At 33.8% G+C, this 26,974-nt stretch overlaps 1 protein-coding gene across 1 annotated transcript in view; it reads right to left on the bottom strand.

Moving 5' to 3' along the window:
• Dmd (dystrophin) overlaps window positions 1-26,974 on the bottom strand; it is a 1,916,788-nt gene that overhangs the window by 1,353,443 nt on the left and 536,371 nt on the right. The window contains exons 12-13 of the mRNA XM_048336444.1: window positions 25,193-25,343; window positions 9,909-10,028 (exon numbers count right to left, since the gene is read on the bottom strand). Of these exons, the coding sequence (XP_048192401.1) occupies window positions 9,909-10,028; window positions 25,193-25,343 (271 nt within the window). The remainder of the gene's footprint in view (window positions 1-9,908; window positions 10,029-25,192; window positions 25,344-26,974) is intronic.

Here is a 26,974-nt window from a genome sequence, read left to right as displayed (position 1 = left end):
CAAAAACTCATGTTGAAGTACTATATACAAATCACTAACTCAATATGACCACATTTGGAACTAGGGTTTTTAATGATAGAATAAAATTAAAATGTCTCCCTAAGAGTATGTTGACTGTGCTACTAAGAAGTGGCAATCTGGACAGAGAGAGATAAGAAGGATATGTACACAAGGGAAGATGGAGGATGCAGGTAAAAGACGATTATTGGAAAACCTATGTGATTAGACTAAGAAACCAAATCTACCCATAGTCTTGATCTCAGCCTTCTTTAACAATGAGAACGAGGGAAAAATAAATTTCCATTATTTATACCAGCCAATATGTAGTATTTTGCTGTAGTATTCCTAACAGACTAAGATGGGTCAATTCTTTTCAAATAAATTTATAGCTAATTCATTAAAACTCTCTTAAAGAGAATAACACTCGGGCTGGGAATTTGGCCTAGTGGCAAAAAGTGCTTGCCTCGTATATATGAAGCTCTGGGTTCAATTCCTCAGCACCACATATATAGAATAAGCCAGAAATGACACTGTGGTTCAAGTGGCAGAGAGCTAGCCTTGAGCAGAAAGAAGACAGGGACAGTGCTTTGGCCCTGAGACTAAGCCTGGCAAAAAAAATAATAAATAATAAAATAAAAAAGGGAGAATAACACTCTTGTAGAATTGCCACAAATATTTACAAGATAATGTATTGAACAGTGTACCTATTTTTAGAAGATATGTATATGTCAGTGGTCATTTTTATGTTTCTTGAACATTTTTAAATCAATGTTTCGAATAAATGGCACTTACCATCAATTTAACCATTTTTGCTTTAGAAGGGCACTTACTATATCATTACAAATGGATGTTTATTCTTCATGTAAGTTAATATTTATATTTTAATAACAGATTCCATTAATTAAAACTATATTATTCATAATGAACTAAATGAAAGTCACTTCTCTTGCAAGGTGATCTTAGTACATCTTCCTGATACCAGTGAAATTAGACAAATTAATAAGAAGTTGTTTGCTTATATGATGTATATATTTACACACAGAAGATTTTTGCAATGTCATATGCATTATGGGTAAATAAACATACATAAATTATTTGAATTTATGGATTTGTTTATTGCTAGAAAATTGTGTCATTACTTTAAATTACAAAGGATGTAACTAAGTAATTGGAAAATTAATCAGTAAACTCAATCCCTCAATGATGTTGCTGCTTATCATTGCCTGAATGAATATAACTTAACTGTTAGACAAGAATAGGTAATCGGATCAAATGGGATTGACAGGAAGCAAATGATTTTTTTTTAATAATGACATCATTAGAACTAAAGATCTCTTGCCATGGGGCTGGGAATATGGCCTAGTGGGAAAGTGCTCGCCTCTTATACATGAAGCCCTTGGTTCGATTCCTCAGCACCAGATATATACACAAAGACAGAAGTGGCACTGTGGCTCAAGTGGCAGAGTGCTATCCTTGGCAAAAGAAGCCAGGGACAGTACTTGGGCTCTGAGTACAAGCCCCAGGACTGGCAAAAAAAAAAATCTCTTTCATGGCAAAGAGATGTATATTTACTCAGTGATTCTCTGAGTTCCCATTTAAGTATAGGAATCTTTTGAGGTTTTAGAAATAACACATTTTGTCAAGTTAGATAAACATTACAGACATATATGCAAAACAGTGAATTATAACATCTAAGGATGTGATAAGAGTAATTAATTTCTATTTGTATTCTCATTTTGTCTCAGTAGTAAGAGAAGCTAAAGGTCAATTCACTTACTCTAACACATTTTAATGGACTAAATCACAACTCCATTATCATCCATGCTCAAATCCATAATGTGGAGGATTTTTCCCTCCCATTTAATTCACATTTCATATTATCAATGCAAAAGACATTTCTCATCTTCATTCTTTTGTTTAGTTGACTAGTTTTTTTCAAAGCAAAAGTGAAAAATGATTACCCAAAGAACATTTGGATAAATGCAGTTGACAATAATTTGACAAAACTGCGAAGTAAAACTTAAATACAGCAGTCCTTAAATTTATGGGAGTCTGTGGTAGAATGTGAGAATCAACCTGTGCCCATCAGTATTGGCATTGAAAAAGTAAACTGTGACCAGGAATATGGCCATTAAAGAAGAAATAGGGCTGGGGATATAGCCTAGTGGCAAGAGTGCCTGCCTCGGATACACGAGGCCCTAGGTTCGATTCCCCAGCACCACATATACAGAAAACGGCCAGAAGCGGCGCTGTGGCTCAAGTGGCAGAGTGCTAGCCTTGAGCGGGAAGAAGCCAGGGACAGTGCTCAGGCCCGGAGTCCAAGGCCCAGGACTAGCCAAAAAAAAAAAAAAAAAAAAAAAAAGAAATAATTATATGCTATAGACCAAACAATACAGCAGCCAGTGGACTTTACAAAGGAGGGAAGCAGTACGCAACCTTTCTCATTTTATTGCAGTTTATGATCCTATAATATACCCCCCAGTTAAATGAAATCTATGGATAGTGGGCCTTCTAAAAAATAACCTACCTCTTGATTTTTCTTTATATTATAAATAACTAATGCAGTTAAGTGTAAGCAACTTCATCTCAGCAGTAATACAATGAAAAGCACATCAACTTTTTGCAAGAAATAAAATGAAATAAGTAAAGAAATGTGGCAAAGATCTACTGATTAATGTTTACTCAGGTTTGTGACTCTATTCTCAATTTTACATGTATTTGTAAGCTATTAAATGAAGTCCCATGCTATAAAATAGAATGCCTTGTGTCTTTACTAACATATGGTCCAAGGTAGGAAAACAATTTAATGTATTATGAAACACATATTAACATTGTTTCAAAATATAATTTTTATTACTGCTCAAATCATTCCAAGATATTTATTAACTGAGAGCAAAGAAAGAGACTTTCACTTCTAAAGATACAGTTTATAGGTGAGGAAACTGACAGTTTTAAGTAACTTGTTCATAGGCATGGATATCACAATATTAAGGTATCTGGGATGTAATATCATATCACTCTGGCTAAGGCCATGCTATTTATTCAGTAGAACTCTCAGTGCAAAATATATGCCTTCTAATTTGAGCTACAGAGTATACAGTGAGATGTAAAGATATGGAATCTTTGAAAACAATTTTCCTACTGTTTTTCATATTTTATCTTAGCAGGAGTTTAACTAGATTTAACTAAATATATTTCCTAGTCCACATCACAAGGAACTGAAGACAGTCATAACTTGATCTAAAATATATTTGACACTATAACTCCACATCATTTAATCATAAGAAAAAATCAGGAAAACTTTCACTTCTGGATATAGAATATATGCTTAGGGAAGTTATTTATTTTTAAAAGGTAAATATGTCTGATTTGTTAATGAAATTCTGCCTCCGTGATTTTGCTGCAAATGTACTGAGATTTCAACTCAAAGAAGTGTGTTATTTTCTATGCTGTTTCATTCCATTCCATATATTATTTATTTTAATAAGTTATAAAGTGTTAGTGAATAAATCTGGAAGGGACTTTGTTTTTTTATTGCTTTGAATATTTGTAGAATGTTATTTAATGTTTTTTTGGCAGCTTAATAATCCCGGTAGTCTCCAGCTCTCATCAGTCCATCCAATTGGTATATCAGAAAATAAGCAGTAATCATCCTTAGGAGCGTTCTAGCCTGAAGGTGTTCTTTCCAGGATTTATCATATACCCTTGCATTCCTTGGTAGTGTGAGGTTTTATTGTGCTGTATTATTGTTGGATAACTTACAGAATCTGAAGTGTTAAATATAGGAAGATTCTTTACCTATTAGAATAAGATATTATGGAGTAATATGCAGGCTTTGCATGCCACACAAGTGTCTTATACTTGCATAATATGAAAGCTTTCTTCTAAAATCATTCTTCACTAAATAACTACTGAATGGTTATTTATAATGAATTCAGAGACATATAGGAAGTGTAAATCACATGCAAAAATTATTTCCACTTTACATGATAGTACAGATTTGAAAATTTACCATGGTCATTCATCATACACAGGAATCTTTCCATCATCCCTCTACTCATACCCAGTCTTAATGTACAGATGGCATAAAATCTTGCTCCAGCTCTACTGTTCTCCAAATTGACACTATCTTTACAAAATATTAACCTTAGTACAATTTCATTTTTTTCTTTAATGGAAATGGGATAATAGGACATGTCCTGCTAGCCTCCAGGCCAAGTCATTGCTAGGGTCTGATAAATCAACAATATGAAAGAGCTTTGCAAACTGGGATCACTTATTGAGATGAGTATTGGTTAGGACTTAGACTCTCTTGACAGAAAATCAGCCCTGAACTTTAAGGCAAAACAAAGTAAAATATTTCTTCAGGACACTAAAATTACAAAGGCTTATGTTTTGTCTAGGAACAGAAAAAGCTTTCACTTTTACATTTTTCAACCAGGACTGTGTTCCAAAGCATATTTAGTTTGAAAGTGAATGCATAGAAAAGACATATTTTCCTGTGCTCTATGCTAATTCTTGGCATTCAAAGTTCTATCTACAGGAAATCACAGTTTTCTAATGTATGTTTTGTATTAAATAATATAGGTGTAAGAGAATGTGGTAGTGGTGAGCATTGTGTTTAAAAATCTACCCAAGTTATAAAAGCCTCAAGCTCCATAATTTCTACTAAAATTAAATGGGAAAGTAGGCCAAGGAACACCAGATCATCTGCTTTTTCCAGAGAGTTTAGAAATTCCTTGTTTTCTATAACATACATCAATTCCAAATATTAGTAACTAGTAAAATGTTATAAAATACAATATGAACCAAGTTATTGAATCATACACACTACCGAAACTGACAAAGGAATTTTAAGAAAATGCAAAAAAGAAAAGTTCAAATTAAAAAGGAAATATTTAGGGGCTGGGGATATAGCCTAGTGGCAAGAGTGCCTGCCTCGGATACACGAGGCCCTAGGTTCGATTCCCCAGCACCACATAATACAGAAAACGGCCAGAAGCGGCGCTGTGGCTCAAGTGGCAGAGTGCTAGCCTTGAGCGGGAAGAAGCCAGGGACAGTGCTCAGGCCCTGAGTCCAAGGCCCAGGACTGGCCAAAAAAAAAGGAAATATTTACATCCATTAATATATTAAATATTTCCTGTGAAACTACCTGCATTTCCGAATAATCAGTTAAACCTAGCAAGCATAATATGGAAAAGGAACAACATGGGTCAAGTACTTTCATAGACACAATGGGAAAAATCTAAATCACATGCTAATATTAGCATAGAATACCTGGCAAAATATTAAAAGGATTATATTTCTCCTTCATGTCTCGGTTATTTCAGGAAGAAAGCTATTTTACCTATATGAAATTGTGAAATTTGTTTTGATATATTCATAGAATGAAGGGGAAAACTAATATCATTACTTCAAGTGATCTTACAAGCTTGATGAAATTCATCATTCAGAAATCATAAAAACTCTGAACATGAAGTGGCACTGTGGCTCAAGTGGTAGAGTGCTAGCCTTCAGCACAAAGAGATTCAGCAACACCCAGGTCCTGCGTTCAAGCCCCAGGATAGGCCAAAAAATAAAGAAAAAGAAAAACTCTGAACACTAAGCTTAAAAATATCTACAGCAAACCTACAGCAAATATCATATTTAGTGGGGGTTGATTAAAATTCTTTCTTCTGAGGCCTAAAATGAAAACAATACCTACAATAATATCACTATATTAGCAGATTTATATGGTACAATATGGCAAGAAAAATTAATAGCATGAATAATGATTGGAAAAGGGAAAATAAAACTGTCATTATTCATAAGCAACTTGTATGTGTACATCTGAAGGATGATATAAACTATTCAATTTAATAAGTCCTTATAGCATACTCACGGATACAAGGCCAGGGAACAAAGCTCAATTATATTTCTCCAGATAAGAACAGGTAAACAAAAAATGAAACTTCAAAATGGTACTATTTACAACAACAGAATAAAAAAAAAACCTGTAGGAAAACATTGTTAAAAGCCACATACTCTCTACCCCGAAAGTTACAAAACAATACTGAGAGAAACTATCTAAATAAATGGAAAATTATTCCATAACCATGGATTGAAAGACTTGATATAGCAAAACATTAGTTCTCTACAAACCAATATGACAAAATTGAGTTAAAACCATAAAATTAATTTTGAGAGGGACTGCTACGTTGATTTCAAATTTATATTCAAATGAAAATGGGCCAAAATAATACCTAAAAGATAAGTGAATATGAATGGATTTTATTGGCCAGACAAAACCTAGCACTACTTGCAGGTTCACTATTGTATCAAATAGTGTTTAGACTGCCTCTGAACTCATTTTTTAATAGATCACTTAGTTTAGAAGACTTCAAATGGTAAATGAAATTTCTGTTTCTATATGAATCTTCTGCAATTTATGAGTGTCTTAAAGCCCTAGAAGCTCTCTCTTTGAAAGATGATCATCAAGAAAGATCTGCTCTTATCTTGTGTGTTAAGGTAAGAGCCTCAGTTCATTTGGTACCCATAAGCAAACACTATGTAAGGATCTAATCATATTTATCATCCATCTCCTACATATCACCTAGAATACTTCCCCAGTTCATCACAGTTTATGAACTACCTCTGGTTATATTTCAGTGGAGTAAAGCTTACTATGTATCCCAAATTCACACATGTAACTATGGCATGATGCCTCAGCATCTATGGAATATTTATTCTTGTATACTCTTCGTATTCTATAATTTAAAGTTGCTCAAGTCTTTTATATAAAATAACATAGTATTTGAATATTATCTTGTTGCTCGTGTGTATTTTGAATTATTTGTACAGTACTCATAATACTTAATATTTTATTGCTTTAGAGAAAAGAAGAAAACATAGATATTCAGGACAGGCATAATTTCTTTATTAATATCTTTGATTTGCAGTTGGTTGAATCAAATTTGAAAACTATAAGTTGACACATTTATATGTTCAATGAAGTTTTCCCTCAGCCATCAAAACATCAAACAGCTTCATTCCCTGGGCATTTTTTTTTATTTTTTAGGTAAATAATTTAACATTTTAATCCATATTTCCAGCCATCCCTATCTATACACACTACCTTGTTCTATATAGCTGTGTTAAATTGAGTTACCTTTGGCTTAATGCTACCTCCATTCATACACTTTGGCTTAATAGTTTCGCTAAGCATAATGAACTATGACCTAAGATATATACTGGAACCTACCCTTATAAAAAGTAGCAGTTTCAGACAATTACAAATAACCACTGCTCAACGAATGTTCAAATAAGACTCACGGGAGTTGTAATAAATCAGAGTGTCACATTATCTCACTTCCATTTTCATTACATCAGTTTTTTTTCCTCTGGCTTTGTTCATGAAGTAGTACTGGTTTTCTTGTAATATAAGCTCCAAATGGAATAATTTAGTTTTTGTATATAATTTAAAGTCTAGGGTTTTGGTTAGCACCTTGTAGGCAATATGTATATATGTATATGTGTGTACGTATTTTTATTTTTTGTCAGACGTGGGGCTTGAACTCAGGGCCTAAGCACTGTCTCTGAGATCATTTTGCTCAAGACTAGCATTCTACCACAGTGCCACTTCCAGTTTTCTAGTGGTTAATTGGAGGTAAGAGTCTCACAGATTTTCGTGTCCCTGTTACCTTTGAACCTCAATCCTCAGATCTCAGCCTCCTGAGTAGCTAAGATTACAGGCTTGAGCTGCCATCACCTGACAATTTGTATTTATTGAAATTATTAATAAACACTGTTCTGTACAGACTATGTCAGATTTCACTTACACGGACTTCACCTGTGAAGGTTTTACTTGAACTGGAGGAATTGGAGGAAAGAAAAAGTCATAATAGGTGTTTTCCTTTCACTTATCTCCTTTTCATTCTGTTTTTTAGACATTAATATAGAGTGTCCATACATCATGGGGTAATGAAGAGCTGTGTGTTGTCAAATAGAATGGTTTTGAAAGGGGAGAGATAGCTGTAAATAGAAAGCTAGCTAACACTTATCAAGAGGAGACAGAAGCTAACACTTATCAAAGAAAAAGGCAATAATAGACAAAGGAACATTGAGTTTCTGTGAATTAGGGGTAGCTACTATATGAACAGCTATTTTAGTAGTTAGATTTGGGCAAAAGAAATAAAAGGAAAAAAACTCAGCTCTGGTGGTTCACACCACAATCACAATCATCACCTTGGAAGAATTATAAAGTTAGTTTCTATGGGGCATGTGATGGCCACAGTGTTTTCAGTTGTTATTTAGACTATTTTAACTGAAGTACTCAAAAAGTTAGAAAATGTTCCTGTCCTAAGTAGTTAAACCAGTCTCTAGCCCAAGAAACATCTGCTCTGCAGCTTTCTATTATGTGTTCTGATGATATCAGGGAAATATTCAGTTGCCTATGTATAATTTCTAAGTATTACATAAAAACTATGGAATGCCTTGAAATTTAGCCCTTCAGTTGGTCAGGAATGTGTGTGCAATGGAGAAATGACCTATCTTTGATGATATATTATCATGATTGATGTCATCACACTGTTTAGATCCTTGCTGCTTTATTGAAATGTAAGTAGTTAAAGCAAGTTGCCCAGTATATATTAAATGCTCAGTTGTAACAATGTCCAATCTGTGAGTTTAAGAGTTTTTCTTTTGTCATTTAATGATTGAGAACAAGATAACATTGCTGGAGATTGACAGCCTAATTCAGTAACCTGAGGAAATGACATTTCCCTGGGAAAAAAAACACATTTCACACAAAAAGGAAGAAAACAGAGATAAGGCTTGAAGAAACCATGTTATAGGTTAGGTAGGAGAAACTATGTTTAGAACTATTTTAGGCTGATAAACCATTTTAAACCATACTTACTGGATTCTTTGACATATCAGAATTGTAGCTCCTATCACAAAACAATATCAGTTTTTGATGCAACTAATAAATGCCTCATAAAAAATTTGTAATTCTAATGTAATTGTATGCATAATCATTTGGAATTAATTTTTGTTTCCTGAATGTTGGTAATTTGAGGTGTGTAGTATCTTTCTGGTACTCTTCACTATTGCATGGTACTCTTTACTATTCCCAATTTGGAAGATAAAAACACAATAAAGTATTTACATTATCCTTTCTTGATATGTACTAATTACATTTCCAATAATACAAAAGCTATAACATACTGTAACATAGGTTAGAAAGGGAGTTTAAAAGCTTTTATGCGGGCTGGGGATATGGCCTAGTGGCAAGAGTGCCTGCCTCATATACATGAGGCCCTGGGTTCGATTCCCCAGCACCACATATACAGAAAATAGCCAGAAGTGGCGCTGTGGCTCAAGCGGCAGAGTGCTAGCCTTGAGCAAAAAGAAGCCAGGGACAGTGCTCAGGCCCTGAGTCCAAGCCCCAGGACTGGCCAAAAAAAAAAAAAAAAACAACTTACAAAAAAAAAGCTTTTATGCCTTGGAAATCCTGCATGTTTGTATCAAGTTGGTGCATGAAGGGTTACACTGTATGAATTTAATTTTTATTTAAATATTTAATTAAATATTCTTTTGAAAATACTTTGTCCTATTCTATGCTGAGATATAAGAGGAAAAAATAGTATTCCTCAGAACAGCTCTCTAATACTTATGATTCAACCATTATTAAAGTAAAGGGACCTACATTTATATATGCTCACAAAAGCCAGGATAACAGTAGAGCAGGTAATTTGAATTACTGTAAGGAAAATATGAACACATAAGAAATTATCTGAATATACTTTAATAAATACATTGTATTCAAATATTCATGATAAATTACATTCTCAAAGTTCTAACTTACATTTTCTATTTGAAATTAAATGCTTTGAAGAACATATTTCATTTATTCATGAAAATAACCTGACCTTAAGTTGTTGTTCCAAAGCAGCTGTTGCTTGATCTCCACTAGCTTCATCAACCACCACCACCATGTGAGTGAGAGAATTGACTCTGACTTGCTCCTGCTCTAGATCTTCTTGAAGCACCTGAAAGATTTTTTAAGGTAGAAAGTTAAAATGGTCTCATCTTTGTATTGAAAAGACAGAAACATTTTAAACATATCTTTTGCCTGACACTCAAGATAATCTGTGTTTTTCTACTTTCAATACAAATGGAAAATTCAAAAGAAAGGTCACACATTGGGAAAGGGAGAGTGTTCTATTCCTTATCCTATGTCCTCTCCTCTTTGCAAAGTATTGTTTTCAAAATTTACCTATATTATTAACATCTTCAAGCTAGTCCTTACTGAAGTTCTGCATTATTATTGAAATAGAATAGACTTTCTGTTGTGTGGGTACTTGGGATGGAGTTCAGGATCTGGGCAATGTCTCTGAGCATTTCTGCCCAAGGATGCCACTTTACCACTTGAACTACAGCTTTATTTCTGTCCTTTTGGTGTTTAACTGAACGTAAGAGTCTCATACTTTTCTGCACCGCCAGGCTTTCAACCATAGACCACATCTTGGCTTCTTAAGAAAGGCTAGGATTACAGACATGAGCCACTAGTACCTGACATAAAAATGGTTTTCTTCCTTCCTTCCTTCCTTCCTTCCTTCCTTCCTTCTTTCATTCCTTCCTTCCTTCGTTCCTTCCTTCCTTCCTCCCTCCCTCCATCCCATCCTCCATCCCATCCTCCCTCCCCTCTTCCTTCCTTCCCTCTTTCTTTTCTTTCTTTCTTTCTTTCTTTCTTCCTTTCTCTCTCTCTTTCTTTCTTTCTTTCTTTCTCTCTCTCTTTCTTTCTTTCTTTCTTTCTTTCTCTTTTCCAGTTACTCTTGCCACTAAATAAATCTGCTATTCGTTTTCCCATTGTCACACTGAAATATCTTTTCTAATCTCTTCTAAAAGGTACCACTAACTCTCAGGTTTCCAAAGTGAATAGTCCTTTTTAATTTTCACTTTTAGTATATTAAGTACTTGAAACATTTTGAAAAATGTTCAATAAATTCATTTATAAATACAATTAATATTGATCAATGGCACTGCTTTCAGAATTATCTCCCATCCCTTCTAACCCAACCCCATCCCCTCAATTTTCTTAATTTCATAGGATATGCATTTTATATATCTATATGTATTTTGTAACTGCATTTTCCCCCTGCTTACTGTCTTCATTTCATCTCACCCTCTCTCATTTACCGCCACCTACAAATCTTTCAAGTATCAGTTTTCTGGTATTTGTGTTGTAGGACTATGTTTGTTTTTCTAAGGAATTACACAATTTGAATTCCTCCTTGCAAATAGCCTCATTTTGGTTAATACTGTCATGTAAACTTACACACAACTCCATATGTTTTACTTGTACACTTATAAATTAATTCTACCTTGACATGTGACATAAAACATGAATCATTTGTCTCTCTGTGCCTGACTTATTTCACTGTCAATTAATTACTGCATTAATTGACTACTATTTTATTTTTGGCACTCTCTTACCCTGAGTTTCATGTACCTCACACCAAATTCTGTGATTTTTTTTCAAGCTCCTATGGCTGTTCCTTTCACTCTGTTCAAATTATAACCAGATGTTATTTTTTCTGTATAAAAATCAATAAAATACCATTACGTTGAGGAAGAAAATCCAAATTCTTTACAAAAACTACTTACATGATCTAGCACCTGAATACCTCAATCTAACGATATACCATTCTTGCCTTCTCAGTCTGTTTCTGACATCTTTGCCTTCTCTCTTCCATAATGTGCCAAACTCTTACCTCTGCCTAAATTGCATTGCCTCCAGATCTTTAAATGATCTCTTCCTATTAGTATTTGTTTCAGTGTCATTATTTCAGACTTTTGATGAACATTTAATGTTGCTCCTTAATTATTCTGCAATTCTACTAGCATTCTCATAGTCATAATATTCAATTCTTTCTAAGGTATTAGCATAATAATTTGATGTTTGTCTCTCCTGGAATATAAGGCCACCAGAACCGAGATGCTCTCTAAAATTCTCACTATATATTCTCAGGAAATAAAGATTGCCAAACATTTGTCAAATGAGATTGCTATGTGGGATAGCATGAGGACAACATACATAGGTCAGATTACAGAACGACTACAATAGATGAAGTACAAGGTTTAATTTTTTAATGTATTTATAATAAATGCATCAAACTCAACAAAAAGAGGGAAGCATTCTCAAAGAATTGAACATAGATTAAAAGAGAATAACTCAAATCCTGGCAATCCAAACTTATACAGGTGACTGTGAAAAGTCATTGTTTTCTCCAAAAATGTGATGTCAAAATCACCATTTCCACATGAGATATTGTTAATAAAGAGAAACAGGAGTGAAGAGAAAAATAAGTACATATGAGTATTACCTGAAAATCCCTATCTGGAACCAAAACATCCTGCTAAGGAGTTCCAGATTGCCTAAGATCTTCCTCTGCTACACTACACATTATTTTATATTTTTAATTTATTTGTTGTCAAGGTGATTTACAGAGGGGTTACAGTAACATAAGGTAGTGAGCACAATTCTTATCAAACTTTTACCTCTTCCCTCATTTTTCTCCCACCTTCCCTTGTACCCAATCCCCTGCACTGAGTTGTGCAGTTAGTTTACAACGTATTGTCTTGTATGTATTGCTGTTGAATTGGTTCACATTTTACAATTTATCTCACCATTTTGATGTTCCCCTTTCCTTCCCTCATTCAGACAAACATATATACAGTATCCAGGGCACCGAAATCAAATATATTGACAACAAGGGCGAAACCATAGGGAAGATAAACAAAAGAAAAAAGAAATAATTTCACATAGTACATTAAAAACAACAACAGCAACGATAAGCTGCTTGTTTCCATATCTCGGGGTTCATTGCAGTTAGTATCACCTTATGTGATCATATATACATAGCTATTGAGTTATTGTGACCATCTGGTAGGAGTATAGTATAGAGTCTGTATTTCCTTGGGTCTGGCTCACTGCATTTAGTATGATTTTTTCCAAGTCTTTCCATTTCGTTATGAATGTCATTCTTTCTGATAGAATTCCATTGTGTATATACACCACAATTTCTTGATCCATTCATCTATTGAGGAGCCTCTGGGTTGTTTCCATATTTTAGTTGTGGTAAATGATGCTGCAATGAATATGGTTGTGCTGGTAGCTTTAGTATGGCCTTGATTGTGGTCCTTTGGGTAAATGCACAAAAGTGGGGTTGCTGGGTCATAGGGGATCTCAATGTTTAGCCTTTTGAGGGACCTCCATATTGCCTTCCAGAGAGGTTTAACAAGTTCACACTCCCACCAACAGTGCTGTACTACACTAATTATTGTGGGTATTTCCTGGAAAAGCTAATTGAAGCTTCTAACATACTAGCTTGCATTTCAATTTGTTGGTTATATAACATGTGGAAAGAGAAGCATGATTGAGACATGCCCTATTATTTTCTGGTAGACTTTCTCGACTTGCTGGGCATCTATCAATCTAGTTCTTAGATATTCAATATATGCCAGCACAAGGGAACTCACAGAATAGCTGCATCACAACCTCAAATGTATGAAAACAGCTATCTGAGGACTGTTAGGTTTAAGCCTCAAATTTTTAGCATACTATGAAATCATCTCTATTTCGTTCCTCTCCTCTAGATTTTTATGCTGCATTTTCATACAAAACAATTTAGGATAAAATGACTCTGCATCCATTTTTTTTGTGTGGAATCTATACTGTCTACCATGTCTCTGACATTCTAGAGCTTGCATTGATTAATAAAACTCTTTTCTGCCACAAGGCCAAAAATGGAAACATTAACATTCAGCGTTGCCCTTGACAGTGATGTCAAGTCTGTGTTTTCAGAGTTACATAAGCCAGAATGGGAACATTCTTCAGCCAAGAATTTCTTGAATAATTATAATAATAATTAGGAGGCCAGTATATAATAAATTGGCTTCCTTAATTTAACCAATTATTTTTTGTGTCACTCAATATAAACATACACATATGGAGAGTTGTATATATTATAGTTTATATTTATTGTGCACATATAAGTAGTTACATATATTAAAAATTACTGGAAAATGGTATACTTATTGCGTGATATATAAATATTTTCACTGTTTTGATACACCTTGGTAAAGGAAAATTAGAATATTGTTGAGTCAGGAAAACTCTACTTTCAAACTCAGATTGAATCTTTCTAAAGAACACGTGCTATTCCTTTTTTTCTGGTAGTTAGTGTCTGATTTTGTTTTGCAGCTCTCTATTGAATTGGAAATGGCATATTTGCTATTTTCATAAATGGTTTACATTTATGCTTTTGCAAATGTGCTATCACAAAGTGACAATGTTACTGGTGTGTTGATAACTTTAAGATCAAAGTCAAAAACCATCTGGAATTATAATGAGCAGATGGAAATAAAAGGACAGAAGAAAGGCTGTCCATTGTGACAAAATTTTGATGAGTGAATAGCACTACAGATTAGTATGAGCCATATCTGATTCAATGGTATTTCCCGTATCTCTTATTCTCTTCTATGACGTTTTTAAATTATATCTCTCCCTTCACTCCTAAAGAGAGATAAAATTTAAAAAGATTAAACTGACCTTTCTGGCCATAGTTTTTAGCTGCAAGACAAAATCTATTGCAAAATTTCTTCTGTCCTCAGAGTTCAACTCCAAATATAAATATGAGTGAATACTACAGTATTAGGTATTTTATACAATATCATGTTTGGACAAAAATTTATAAAATATCCTATGCTCAAGATCCAAATTTTGAACCTTATTCTTATAAAAACAAAAACACTTAGCACAAAAATGTGAGATGAAAAGTTTAAATTCTTCTTTCAAACAGAATATCTAATTTTTGCCAGTGTTGGGGCTTGAATTGCCTGAGCACTGTTACTGGCTTCTTTTCTCTCAAGACTAGCACTCAACCACTTGAGCCACAGCACCACTTGTGGCTTTTTCTATATATGTGGTGTTGAGGAATTGAACTCAGGGCTTCATGTATTCAAGGCAAGCACTCTACCACTATCCCATATTCCCAGCGCTGAGAGTATCTATTAATAATGATCTTTATCTCTGGGATACAGAATGGGTGCATGCTTCTCTACTTGGATTTTCAAGGCTATTTATTCCTTAAACTCAAATTTTGTCAAGTTATTTTAAATTTTAATGAAAACTTTGGTTAAATATTGACTTCTTTCAGATTTGAATTTCCCATAGCTCCATTTAGACGATGGAGATTAACAGTTTATTTGCTATTTAAACTCAAAACAAAAGCCAAATTATTTCTAAATATAGACATATCCTTAGAGAACCACATCAGTTTTTACCATCAGCAAATAGTACTTCAATTCAAAATGTTATAACATGTAATCATTAAAATGCTTTTCATTTTTGAAATGTTACAAATTAAATCCACATATGTCGGCACATTAGCTATTCCTTTCCCTTATTTTTTTTTTATTAAAGTAATGCTTTTGTAACACCAGGTTAAAAAATCTATCATGCGTCTAATTAAATTTCTATACTATTATTAGATACAAATGTCAGCAATGTTTGTTCTCTAATGTCAAATAACAATCCTTTTCTCCTTGTGACAAGAGAAAAGGGCAACAGTGAAATTTAACATTAAAATGCTTAGATTTGACAAACCTGGGTTTTGTTACACCTCTGTGAATAATTGTCTTTTGCCAAAATAATTCTCTAGTTAAAGGATCTGACGAAATTTGTTGCTCCCTTAGTACAGGATCACAATTTTATAATTTTTAAATATAGCTTTGATGTTACTTCCTTCAAATGTCATCAGTGGTATTGAATTTTGATTGTTTTCACTGGTCAAGTTGGTTTTCAGAAAGTGGCTTATAACAATTCCTGGAGAAAAAACCCACTTCAATTTTTACTCAACCTGTTATTTTACCCTTCCTTAGTATGTCTGGGTAATAATGCTGAGGAAATGAAGATGTAGAAACGCATTAGACTACAAAAATTTAGGATTTCAGTTTGGAGGCAAAATGATACAATTAATAGAAAGTTAAAAGAAAAAACTAGATTGAGACTCCTGCATTCTCTATGAAAAAATAATTTTTTTCACCATAGATTCAGCTATATGGATCAATAAAACAGTGATGTTTTTATTATATCATGTACTTTACTCATCCTGCTACTTTAATGATTAACAAACAGGAAACTGAAACCCAAAGAAACAGGGACTCTGTGGTTTCCCTCATAGGGAATAATTAGCACAGGTTTAGGCTAGTCACAGCAGAGGATCACAAGAGCCCAATAGCTAAGCCCTTATGAACACATAAGATGATGCTAAGTGAAATGAACTCCATGTTATGGAAACGAGTGTTATATCACTGTTGTAATTACTTTCAACATGCGATGTGAAACCATAGTTTCTTTAGTTGATGATCCTCTTGTATCCCCTTCCTGTGGTTGTACCTGCACTATCTCTGTATCTTATCTGAGTACATTGGAAACTGTGTATACTGGTATTAGAACTAGGAAAGTGAAAGGGAATTCCAAAATCGAGAGACACAGGATAAAAAGACAAACGACTACAAAAGCAGTGCTTGCAAAACTGTTTGGTGTAAGCCAACTGAACAATTAACTCATGAGGGGAGAGGGAAAGGAGGAGGGGGGAAGGGGGAATGAGGGAGGAGGTAACAAACAGTACAAGGAATGTATCCAATGCCTAATGTATGAAACTGTAACCTCTCTGTACATCACTTTGACAATAAAAAATCTTAAAAAAAAAAGAAAAAAACAAACAGGAAACTGCAAACACTTGCTAGTCATATGCTTGCACATACATATCACACATCTAGTAACAACACATCTATGTGTTGTATATTGACTCTAGGATGATTACCTCTCAAAATATTTTAAAATTAATATGAGAAAGATAATTACAAGGTTTCATCTGGCTTCTTTTAAATTTACTAAATAGATATCACAAAAGGAAAAAGGAGTGGGAATAAAACTTCTTTCATTTATAATATTGCAAAAGATCTTGTAAAACCAGTAATGGCCAAGTGCTCATGGTTAATAATTGTAATTCTACCTACTCAGGAAACAGAGATCTGAAGATTAAGGTACAAACCAGTGCAGGCAGGAAAGCCCTTGAGTCTCTTATCTCCAAATAACTATCAAAAAGCCAGAAGTGGAGCTAGGGTTCAAGTGGTAATATGCTAGCTTAGAATGAGAAAGTGTAGAAACAGTGTCCAAGATCCAACTGCAAGAATCATGAACAGCATTAAAACAAAACAAAACAAACCGTAGAGGACAGGGAGCTTCTGGTTCATGTCTATAATCATAGCTACTCAGGAGGCTGAATTCAGAGGATTACAGTCTGAAGCCAGCCTCAAAAGGAAAGTCTGCTGAGAGACTTACCTCTAACCATTAAAAAGCTCAAAGTGGAGCTATGATTGTAATTCTAGAGTGTTAGCCATAATTCAAAAATAAAGCTCAAGGACAGTGCCCAAACCCTCAGTTTTAAGCATCAGCACCAGCACAAAACAAACCTCAAGAACAAGTAACAAACAAGTAGAGGAGTTTCAAGGAAGAGAGACTAATAACATCTAGGAAAGGAACTCTTACAAAATCTTTCTTAGGAACAAGAAAAAACTTCCAAGATATTAGCAATTAATTAGCCAGTTTATTGAATATACACATCAGTGTTTGCGTGTCCTGAATTCAAAGTTTTAGACTTGCTTAGGAAATGATGGCAATGCAGGCAATTTATTCTCTTTACTCCTATGGCTTATGCAACAAACTAGAATCTGTATCTTCTGCTTCCCTGAATGAAATGATCTAGAAATGATTTCAATTTTATTTTTCAATCACACATTCATGTTGCTAAGCCTGGGTGGTTATGATAGTGCCTATCTCCTCGTGGATCTACTCGTGACATATAGATTGATGTAAATTGGCTGAACATTTTAAAATAAGCTTCCCAATACATTCTCTTAGGTTTTATTTTGACATTTATATACTTAAATGTGATTGAATAGATTTATTAGCCTTTATATCAGAACCTATTGTTTTACAATTGTGTTATAAGGGAATATTTGTTTGTGTCAGCAACTAAGCTAACTAAATGTGTGTGTGAGGGGAGTTTCTAAAAGATGACTTCAATGCAAAGATTAGAAAAGTATAAAAGCACTACATTCTTCCCATTAGACAAAGAGGAATCAAGAAAAAAGGTTTCAAAATCACAGCAGACAAATTAGGGTGTCTGTATATATTTCATAATGACATTGTATGGAAAAGTCTCTGAGATGGGCATATGTCAAACATGTAGTATTTAAAGTCAGATTTTCTGGGTTTGATTCCTGGTACTAGCCAACTATGTAATCTTGAAAAAGTCTCAACTACTTCAAGCTTCAGCTTCCTAATTTGCAAAATTGGACAAGAACTACCGAAGTGATTATGATGACTGAATAATGTATAATTGATCAGCATTTTGCTTGTCACACAGTTTGAACTCCATAATATTACCATTCATTTTTTATAGAATCATACTATTCAGATCAAAGATACTATATCAAACTGCAAAAAAACCCTGTATTTATCCAATTCAACCATATCTAATCAATTCTAACCACGATACCATAAGCATATAAAGATTATGTAGCTTTTGAAATTTAGAAAAAGGCCAAATTTACAGCAATGTTTTGACTCTATAAATGTACATAAGAGATTTAAATTCCTCAAACAATTCTTAAAATTCCTAATTACTACATGGGATGAAGAAAAGTAGTTTTAAACTTCTTGGCCTAATGATATCATACATCAATAAAAATAAATTAGCACGATAACAGATATATCATTTAGTGAAGAAGACAGACTCTAATCTCTAAATATTATCCTTAATTCTCTGCCATCCACAATCCACACATGAATATATACAGCATATAACTAAAGAATTGAAATCACCTTAATGTGTACATGAAAAATGTCAAATGAGGCAAGCGCTTTTTTTTTTTTTTTTTTTTTTTTTGCCAGTCCTGGGCCTTGGACTCAGGGCCTGAGCACTGTCCCTGGCTTCTTTTTGCTCAAGGCTAGCACTCTACCACTTGAGTCACAGCGCCACTTCTGGCCATTTTCTGTATATGTGGTGCTGGGGAATCGAACCCAGGGCTTCAAGTATACGAGGCAAGAGCTCTTGCCACTAGGCCATATCCCCAACCCAAAAAAATGTCAAATGAATTAGCATAAAATTCCTGTAGCCTAAAATATTTTTTGAAAAAAGAAAAGGAAAATTGGATTTGGGTGAGAGGAAGTTGAATTGGAAGACTTCAAGTGTAGCAGAGAGGAAAGCATATCCTTTCACTAATAGTAAATAATTATGGTCTTCAGTTCTAATGAATGTTTTCCTGTTCAGAAAGTACTGCCATTTTTCCTATCAGCTTAGTTTTCTCTGATACCTAGTATTTTTATCCCCAATTGAAAGAAAGAGCTAACAGGTGAAAGTTAACATACCATTTACTTGAACATTTTGATTCTGAGCATTTTATGCATAGCTATCACATTCACTATGCCTTCTGTCACTGCCCACTCTTAAGTTTGCACACTTCTATGCTCCCAATCAGTCCATTCCATGAAGAAGTTAATAGTTTCTCAGAAAAGAGTCAAATTTCTCTGCTATTTTTTTCATTTGCTCTATTCTATAGAACATTGGGTGGAGCCAAACTTGCCTAAATCCTCAGGTCTGATTCAGATCTAGAGTCAGTTGAGGATACAAATCAATCTTCCCCAACATGAGGGTTATAGTTCCACCTATTTGGGAGGCTGTGACAGGAGAATCACTTGAGCTAATGAGTTTGAGACTAGTAAGAGAATTTTGATATTAACTCACAAAAGCAAAATTGGAATTTACCATATTATATTGACTGACTCCTCTTAATTCAGGATAGGTTTATATGTCTTTCTAACAAACTAAATTTTCTTAAATGGTCATCAGTTCTCCTGCAAATGTCTAAGTCTTGTGTCTAATGTTTTCTACAAGCAGGCTTCAGTCTTCTAGCATTAAACATAGTACTAATGTAGTATAATTTTAGCACATCACCAAGTCAAATGACATACATCGAATTTGCTTGTTTTGTTTCCTGTGCTACAAGATTTCAGCATTTTGAAATGTCATGCTATTTCATATTATACCTTGTCTAATGGCTACTTGTTTTCTTTGTCTTTGTCCAGTTTACTAAAGGTGGGCATCTTCAGGATGATTTTGTATATAGTTGGTAAGTATATTCTTCACAACACGCATGTGCTTAAATGCCTATTTGCTCAGTGATGTGGAACAGAATGCAATGGAATGAAATGAAATGTCAGATCCTTTGTAAGGATTACAGATAAAACTACTCTGTTACATGAACAACTAGATCACCAAATGAGGATATTTCACATTCTTGGCAACTCAAATGTTTGTGATTTACTAAGCTTCAAAGAAAGGATAGGTGATTGAGCTTATTTGATTTTCATTCATTGTCATTTAAAACATAATATTCACTGACATCAGAAAATAGTCCATACCTGTTATATTAATATGTGCACATTCTATTAACTTGTAAGATAATGATTTTGTGGTATCATTAGCACAACAAATCTATGTTTAAATCTCTCGAAAGAATTGGAAATCAGGGTAACAAACCAAGCTTTGAACTCCATCACAGTCTCACAGATTCCACAACCCTTTTCCTTTTGATGAAATTCCCTCCGACACAGAACACTTCTTTTCTATTAATGATGGTTCACGTCCATATCAAGCTTTCACTCTTTGATAATATTGCTAATAATTTAAGGAAAAGCTTTTATCAACATTACGAGCAGTCTATATCTCAAGTGAGAAATGACCAGCCAGAATTACTTCTGACATGGTTCTTCACCAAAAAAAGAGATGTTTGATGTGCTCACTCCACAAAATCACTCTTGAGTACCTCATATTGAAAGCACACCTTGAAATTCTTTCTTCAAAGCTTGCTGTGAAGAGTTAGTGATTTCTCCCCAATTTTGCAGCCAGTTCAATTTTTTGCTAGACTTAATAATTTGGTCTGGAATTAATCAATTTTCTTACCATATCTAATTGGCAGATTGACTAAAAGTGACTTACTTATCTTCACAGCATATCACAGTTGTTGAATTTCTAACCTCAAAATAAAATGCTGTCAACATGAAGATAGCAAAGTCTCCTGTCATCTTTAATACAGAAGCATAACAGTAATATTCATGGTGTACTTACAAGATTTGCAAACATTTTTTCTTGCTGTTCAATTAAGAATGGGAGCATGTGTTTTCTGATCTGACTAGAATTTAAATCAATCCTTAACAAAGCCTATAGCTTCTCTTTAGTTTGCAATCTGTAACAATCTTTAAGAAGAATAAGGAATTTGAAGAACTAGGGGATCATAGCTCAGCTGTAGAGCACTCATTTAGCATTCACCAGGCCATAGGTATAATCCACAGCTCGGGAATAATATAAAATGAAATGATAGGAAATAAAATAAAATATGGGTAACTGAAGGATTTGGGGTTTATAAAACCCAAGCTAAATGGTATAAATCTATTTGATAGAAAGTATGCAGAAACACCAGGAGAAAATTACTTTCTTGGATAGTACAAAATTACCAATGTATTTTGGTCTCAGAAGGAACAATTTCTGTTTTCTTTGATTTAAAATTTATAAGGAAAAGGTGTGCAAAGTAACCAGATACTAAGTTATGCTTTAGTTTGATATCAGTAACCTAAAGAGTACTGATCATCTCTCATTTTATGAAACATGAAATTTCTAACAAATAATTGTGTATTCATATTTAAAGCAATTACATATATTATTAGTTGATATACACTTTTATGTATTTATGGTTAACTTCCATAATTTTATATATCTATACAATGAGTAATTATTGAAAACAGTGTATTTAGCAACTACTTTTTAAATTGGTTAATTTTATTAAAATAATTTTCTTCTCAACAAAATTATCCAAATGTAACAACAGTATTATCAATTGTCAAGCATTGCATGTGTTTTTCCTTGTCTTAATTGGCTATGTACTAAACCATTCCAAAGTTTATTTGAGCAGTTAAAGGAAAGGGTTGGCCTCTCTCTGAAAGAGAACACCAATTCTTTCTGATCTATGTGCTCCACTTGAATAAAAGTACTGAATGTGAAATGTTACATAATCAAGCATATAATCCTGTGATTTTTTTCACATTTTTTTCTTCAAAGCAATTTCATACTTATAAGAAATGGCATATTTTCCTATAATGGACAATCTATTCAAATTTTATGACAATATTAGTCAAATATTTTCCATTCCATTCACTTTATATCTTCTGGATGAAAGTGCAAAATATTTCAGGTAATTGGTAGAATAATAAGATTCTGATCAGCTGCCTAATATTCACAGTACCAAGCTAAAGCCTTTTCTCATAGTTATCCACATGTTTAGTTATCCTAACATTCCATTTCTGTTTCTTCTTCCTGGCTGCTTCTCTACACTTCAAGCAGCCAGCACAAATGCCTCACCTGCTGATGCTCACTAGCGCAGTCCTTGTTTTGCACTCCTTGATATGATTGAAAATATAGTAAAAGACAGACTGGAAGGAGCATCAGAAATCATGGGAAACATTATTTCCCAAGTGACATTATAGAAAACCTGATAGATTTAGTGGTTTCTGAGAAACCACACATTTTACTTAGTGCTATGACTAGCACTCTCTTCCAGAGCAAAAAGGTTGTGTATGTTACCTCTGAAATTAGATCTGTGTGAAAGATACAGGAGGAAGCAGTTCATTTTGCTGGTGACCTCACAATATATTATGAAAGTTTAATAATATGAAATAATTTACCCTGAGGACATGTGAAGCCCAGTTTCACTGAAGAATCTCTGAGAGACTCTGAGGACTATTTGGCGAAAATTTCCCACTCTAGGATCAATATTTTGTTTTTGTGTGTATGCTAATACCAGAGCTTGAACTCAGGGTTTCACACCTCTGCTCTGCTTTCTAACAACTAGGAATTTGATATTTGAGCCATGTCTCTTGTCAGGTATTTCTCTGGTTAAATGGAAAGGGAGTCTCCAAGATTTTTCTGCCTGAGTTGGCGTCATACTTCAATGCCTCAGTCTCAGCCTCCTGAGTTGCTAGGATACCAGTATTGAGCCACTAGCACTTAGGGGGACAAACATTATGCATGATTCATTTATTAACTCCTATACTCTACTGATTAAGAGGTACACTGGCAGTACTACCTCCATTTCCTATCCACCCTCCAAGTGGCTGCTTTACTCTTTAGATCAGCTAATAGTCTCAGGAAGAATAAAGTCATTGTTAAATACAAAAATGCTAACATAGGCCAACAGGAAGAGGGCAAGCAAAGCATTCGTGATGTGAATGCATGCCCCACACAAGGAAGGTGGTGAACTTAGACAATATTGTGCATAACTTCTTTATCCCATGTTCAATGAAAGTCTTTGTGATAAGTTAACCTAAGTCAAAATATCATACAGTGATTATATTACCATTAGTACCTCATTTTCTTTCCCTGATGGTATAGTAGGTGGGGATAGTCACTACTACTCTTCCTTAAATGCTTGATCTGAAACTACTACGACCAATTGATTCTTTTTAGGGAAAAATTAGCAAAGACTAATAAGCAAATGTGAAGCTTATTAAATAAGGAAATATAAAGTCTGGATCATAAAAACAATGGTATTTTTTATCTGCATAGAAGAATTCTGAAGCTAGATATGACAAATTGTTATAATAAGAGAAAATGAACTCGGGCACATTGCAGATTTAGAAAGTGTAGAAGGAGCAAATATTTCCTTTTAAATATTTCCAAACATCTAAGAAATGCTCATCTTGACATTAGCAGATAAAATAAAGGATACCCTGCCAAACATGAATTTATGTTTTATGAATTTCATGGGACACACTCACTAAGAATATTGTTTATTAATCAGGAATGCAAATTTAACTAGCTCTCTTGTAACTTTATTTACTAAATATGGTAACTCAAATCCCTGTCCAGTCACTGTGGTTCATTACTCTATGTATAGCCTCATGGCTTGGCCAAGGCTCTATTGCAATTTTAAAACTGAGAAGTACTTTACATCATTTATAAAAATGAATGAAATAAATATAATTCTGAATTGGAAATATCCTTATAGAAATCCCAAGCATAGAATCAAAAAGATACTTTCTGGCAACAAGGAATATAACTTTATGTTAATGGAACAAAGCTAAATTTGAAATACTAAGTTTACTAGATTTTATATTTCATAGGTAAGTAATAGTTTAGACCCTCAGTGTGCAAAATAATGTTTAAAATAAATCTTAAATTGTAATATTTTAATATGCATTGCAACTAATTAAAAGAGAAATTATCTCCCAGGTACCCAAATTTTAGTAAATCTCACACATTGCACTATAAGTTTGAATTTTTCAAAAAAGCAATAACTTTTGCTAGACTATATTTGGAAAAAAAGCCTCAACCTGGTTCAATGCTACATAATAAAATTACCTGAGATTATGTAAGTTATAAAGAACAGAAGTTAATTTTCTCACAGTTCTAAAGGCTGGGAAATCCTAGATCAAGATTCATCTCCTGAAGTTCTTCTTGGTGTGTTTTTGAATGGATAAGAAAAAAAATGCAAATCCTCCATAAGGCTATTTTATGTTTATAAGTGTCTTGATAGTTTGCCATGAGGAGCCTTCATGTTTTATAACCTCCTAATTATTCCACCTGTGTGGTATTCATGTGTGGCACTCCTGGGGCTTGCACTATGGGCCTGGGTACTGTCACAGTGCTTTTGTTGCTCAAAGCTATCACCCTACCACTTGAGCTACAACTCCTTGTTGAGTTTTTTTCTAGTTAATTGGAGAAAAGAGTCTCATAGACTTTCCTGCCTGGGCTAGGTTTGAACCATGACCCTCAGATCTCAGTCTGCTGGGTAGTTAGGATTATAGGTGTAAGCCACCAGTGCCCAGCTTCCCACCTATTAATACTATCATATCTAATTATAATTATTCCAACCACAGCAACAATGTTATTTTCAACTATTGTTGATTAGAAAGTTTCTTATCTATAATCTATGACATATGGCTATTAACATACACACTGAAACACACACACACATTTAAAGTTTGTGTCATAATAGAAGGCATATGACATTAATATAGGCTAACCTTATGTTGTTGTACTTGTCGTTTTAAGTCTTCAAGGTCAGGTCCAAGGGGCTCTTCCTCCATTTTCTTTGTTCTTTCTTCAGTTTTTGTTAGCCAGTCATTTAATTCTTTCAATTTTTGATTCTGGAGATCCATTAGAACTTTATGTAAACTAAAATTTGAAAGAAGTCTGTTATTACCTCCATTAAAGCAATTTATTACTGCATATACTAGTACGTTAAAGAATAGCTTGTTACATTTCATGACCTATTTGGAAATATAGGCATCAATTAGGTATTGAAAATAACATTTAAAAAACTAATCATCAACTCTGAGCTATAATTTCTCAGATTTGTAGATTATACATACTGATTTCCAGAAAGTTTTACAGTGTTAACTAAATATGGACATGTTAACTAAAATGAGAACTACCTCTGATAATTAAATTACTGTAGATTGTGTCAATTTATTACTCAGTATGTATAGAAAACAGCCACAAATTCTCTTTACTTTTTGATTTTCAATAAAATTCATTTAAATGATTAAAAAGAAATAGAGATATGTATGAGATATCTGAATGTTTCAATGCATATGTGTATTGTATAATGCTTAAATCAGGCTAACATATTTATCTCCTTAAAGCAGTATCATTTCTAAATGGAAAAAGCTTTCAAAATCCTTTTAAACTTTTTTACAAGTGTATAGTACATAATTGTTATGTTAAAATACCCCAGTCTGCAATAGCACACTAAAACTTCTTATTTCTCTGACTGTAGCTTAGTACCAAGTGGCTAACCTTCCTCTCACTCTGCCACAAATTGTTATGCTTCCCATCAAAAGTAGGGGCTTTTTCTCACCCTCATGTATATAGTCTAACCTTCTGACTTACTTTGACAAATACTGTGTATCAGAATAGACAATTTATAAAATTATAGACTGCTTATAAATTTAAGCTCTAAGAAAACTGACAGCTCTTTTGGAGCCCAGAATTCAAGTCAAAATGGAGGCCTGGCAAAACTAACAAACAATTAAAGACCATATACAGAATCACCTTAGAGGATAAAATGCTTTCTTAGCTTTGGACTAGCAGTTGAAAAATATTCAAAAAAAAAAAAACCTGGAATAGCACTGGAATCAAAATGATAACCCTATCTTGAGTACTACCTATATTAGAGATCTACAGGATCATGATGAAGGAATTAAGTTGAGTTAATATGCAGAAATAGAGAAAAGAGTGTTTATTCCTATCAACCAAAGGCTGGAGTTTGACTCTTTTGATAAGGCACTTATTTAGCAAATGTGATGACTTCAGCTCAAGCCCAGCATCCACTCTTCACAAACAAACAATAAATAAAAAACAAAAATAACCAAGATACATAAATGGAACAAATTAGCACAACTTCACCCATTAACTCACCAAAAATTTTAAATTGAAATTAAAAGCCCTAATGACCATTTTAAGGTAAATATTCCTTGTGAAAGTCATGTTTAAAGAATTTTGGTGGCTAGGAACATGGCCTAGTGGCAAGAGTGCTTGCTCATTTACATGAAGCCCTGGGTTCAGTTCCCCAGCACCGCATATGTGGAAAACGGCCAGAAGTGGTGCTGTGGCTCAAGTGGCAGAGTGCTAGCCTTGAGCAAAAAAAAAGCCAGGGACAGTGCTCAGGCCCTGAGTTCAAGTCCCAGAACTGGCAAAAAAAAAAATTGGAAACAGCATACAGAACACCTATTCTATAAGGAAGATAAATGCTGAATCGTGGATTTATTATTCATACTTAACAATATCTTTACCAAAAAAATGTC

This window comes from Perognathus longimembris, chromosome 28, assembly GCF_023159225.1.
Source record: "Perognathus longimembris pacificus isolate PPM17 chromosome 28, ASM2315922v1, whole genome shotgun sequence".
Classification (NCBI taxonomy): Eukaryota; Metazoa; Chordata; class Mammalia; order Rodentia; family Heteromyidae; genus Perognathus; species Perognathus longimembris.
The sequence above is the reverse complement of the archived record's forward strand: the minus strand, read 5'-3'. Positions and strand labels throughout refer to the sequence as shown.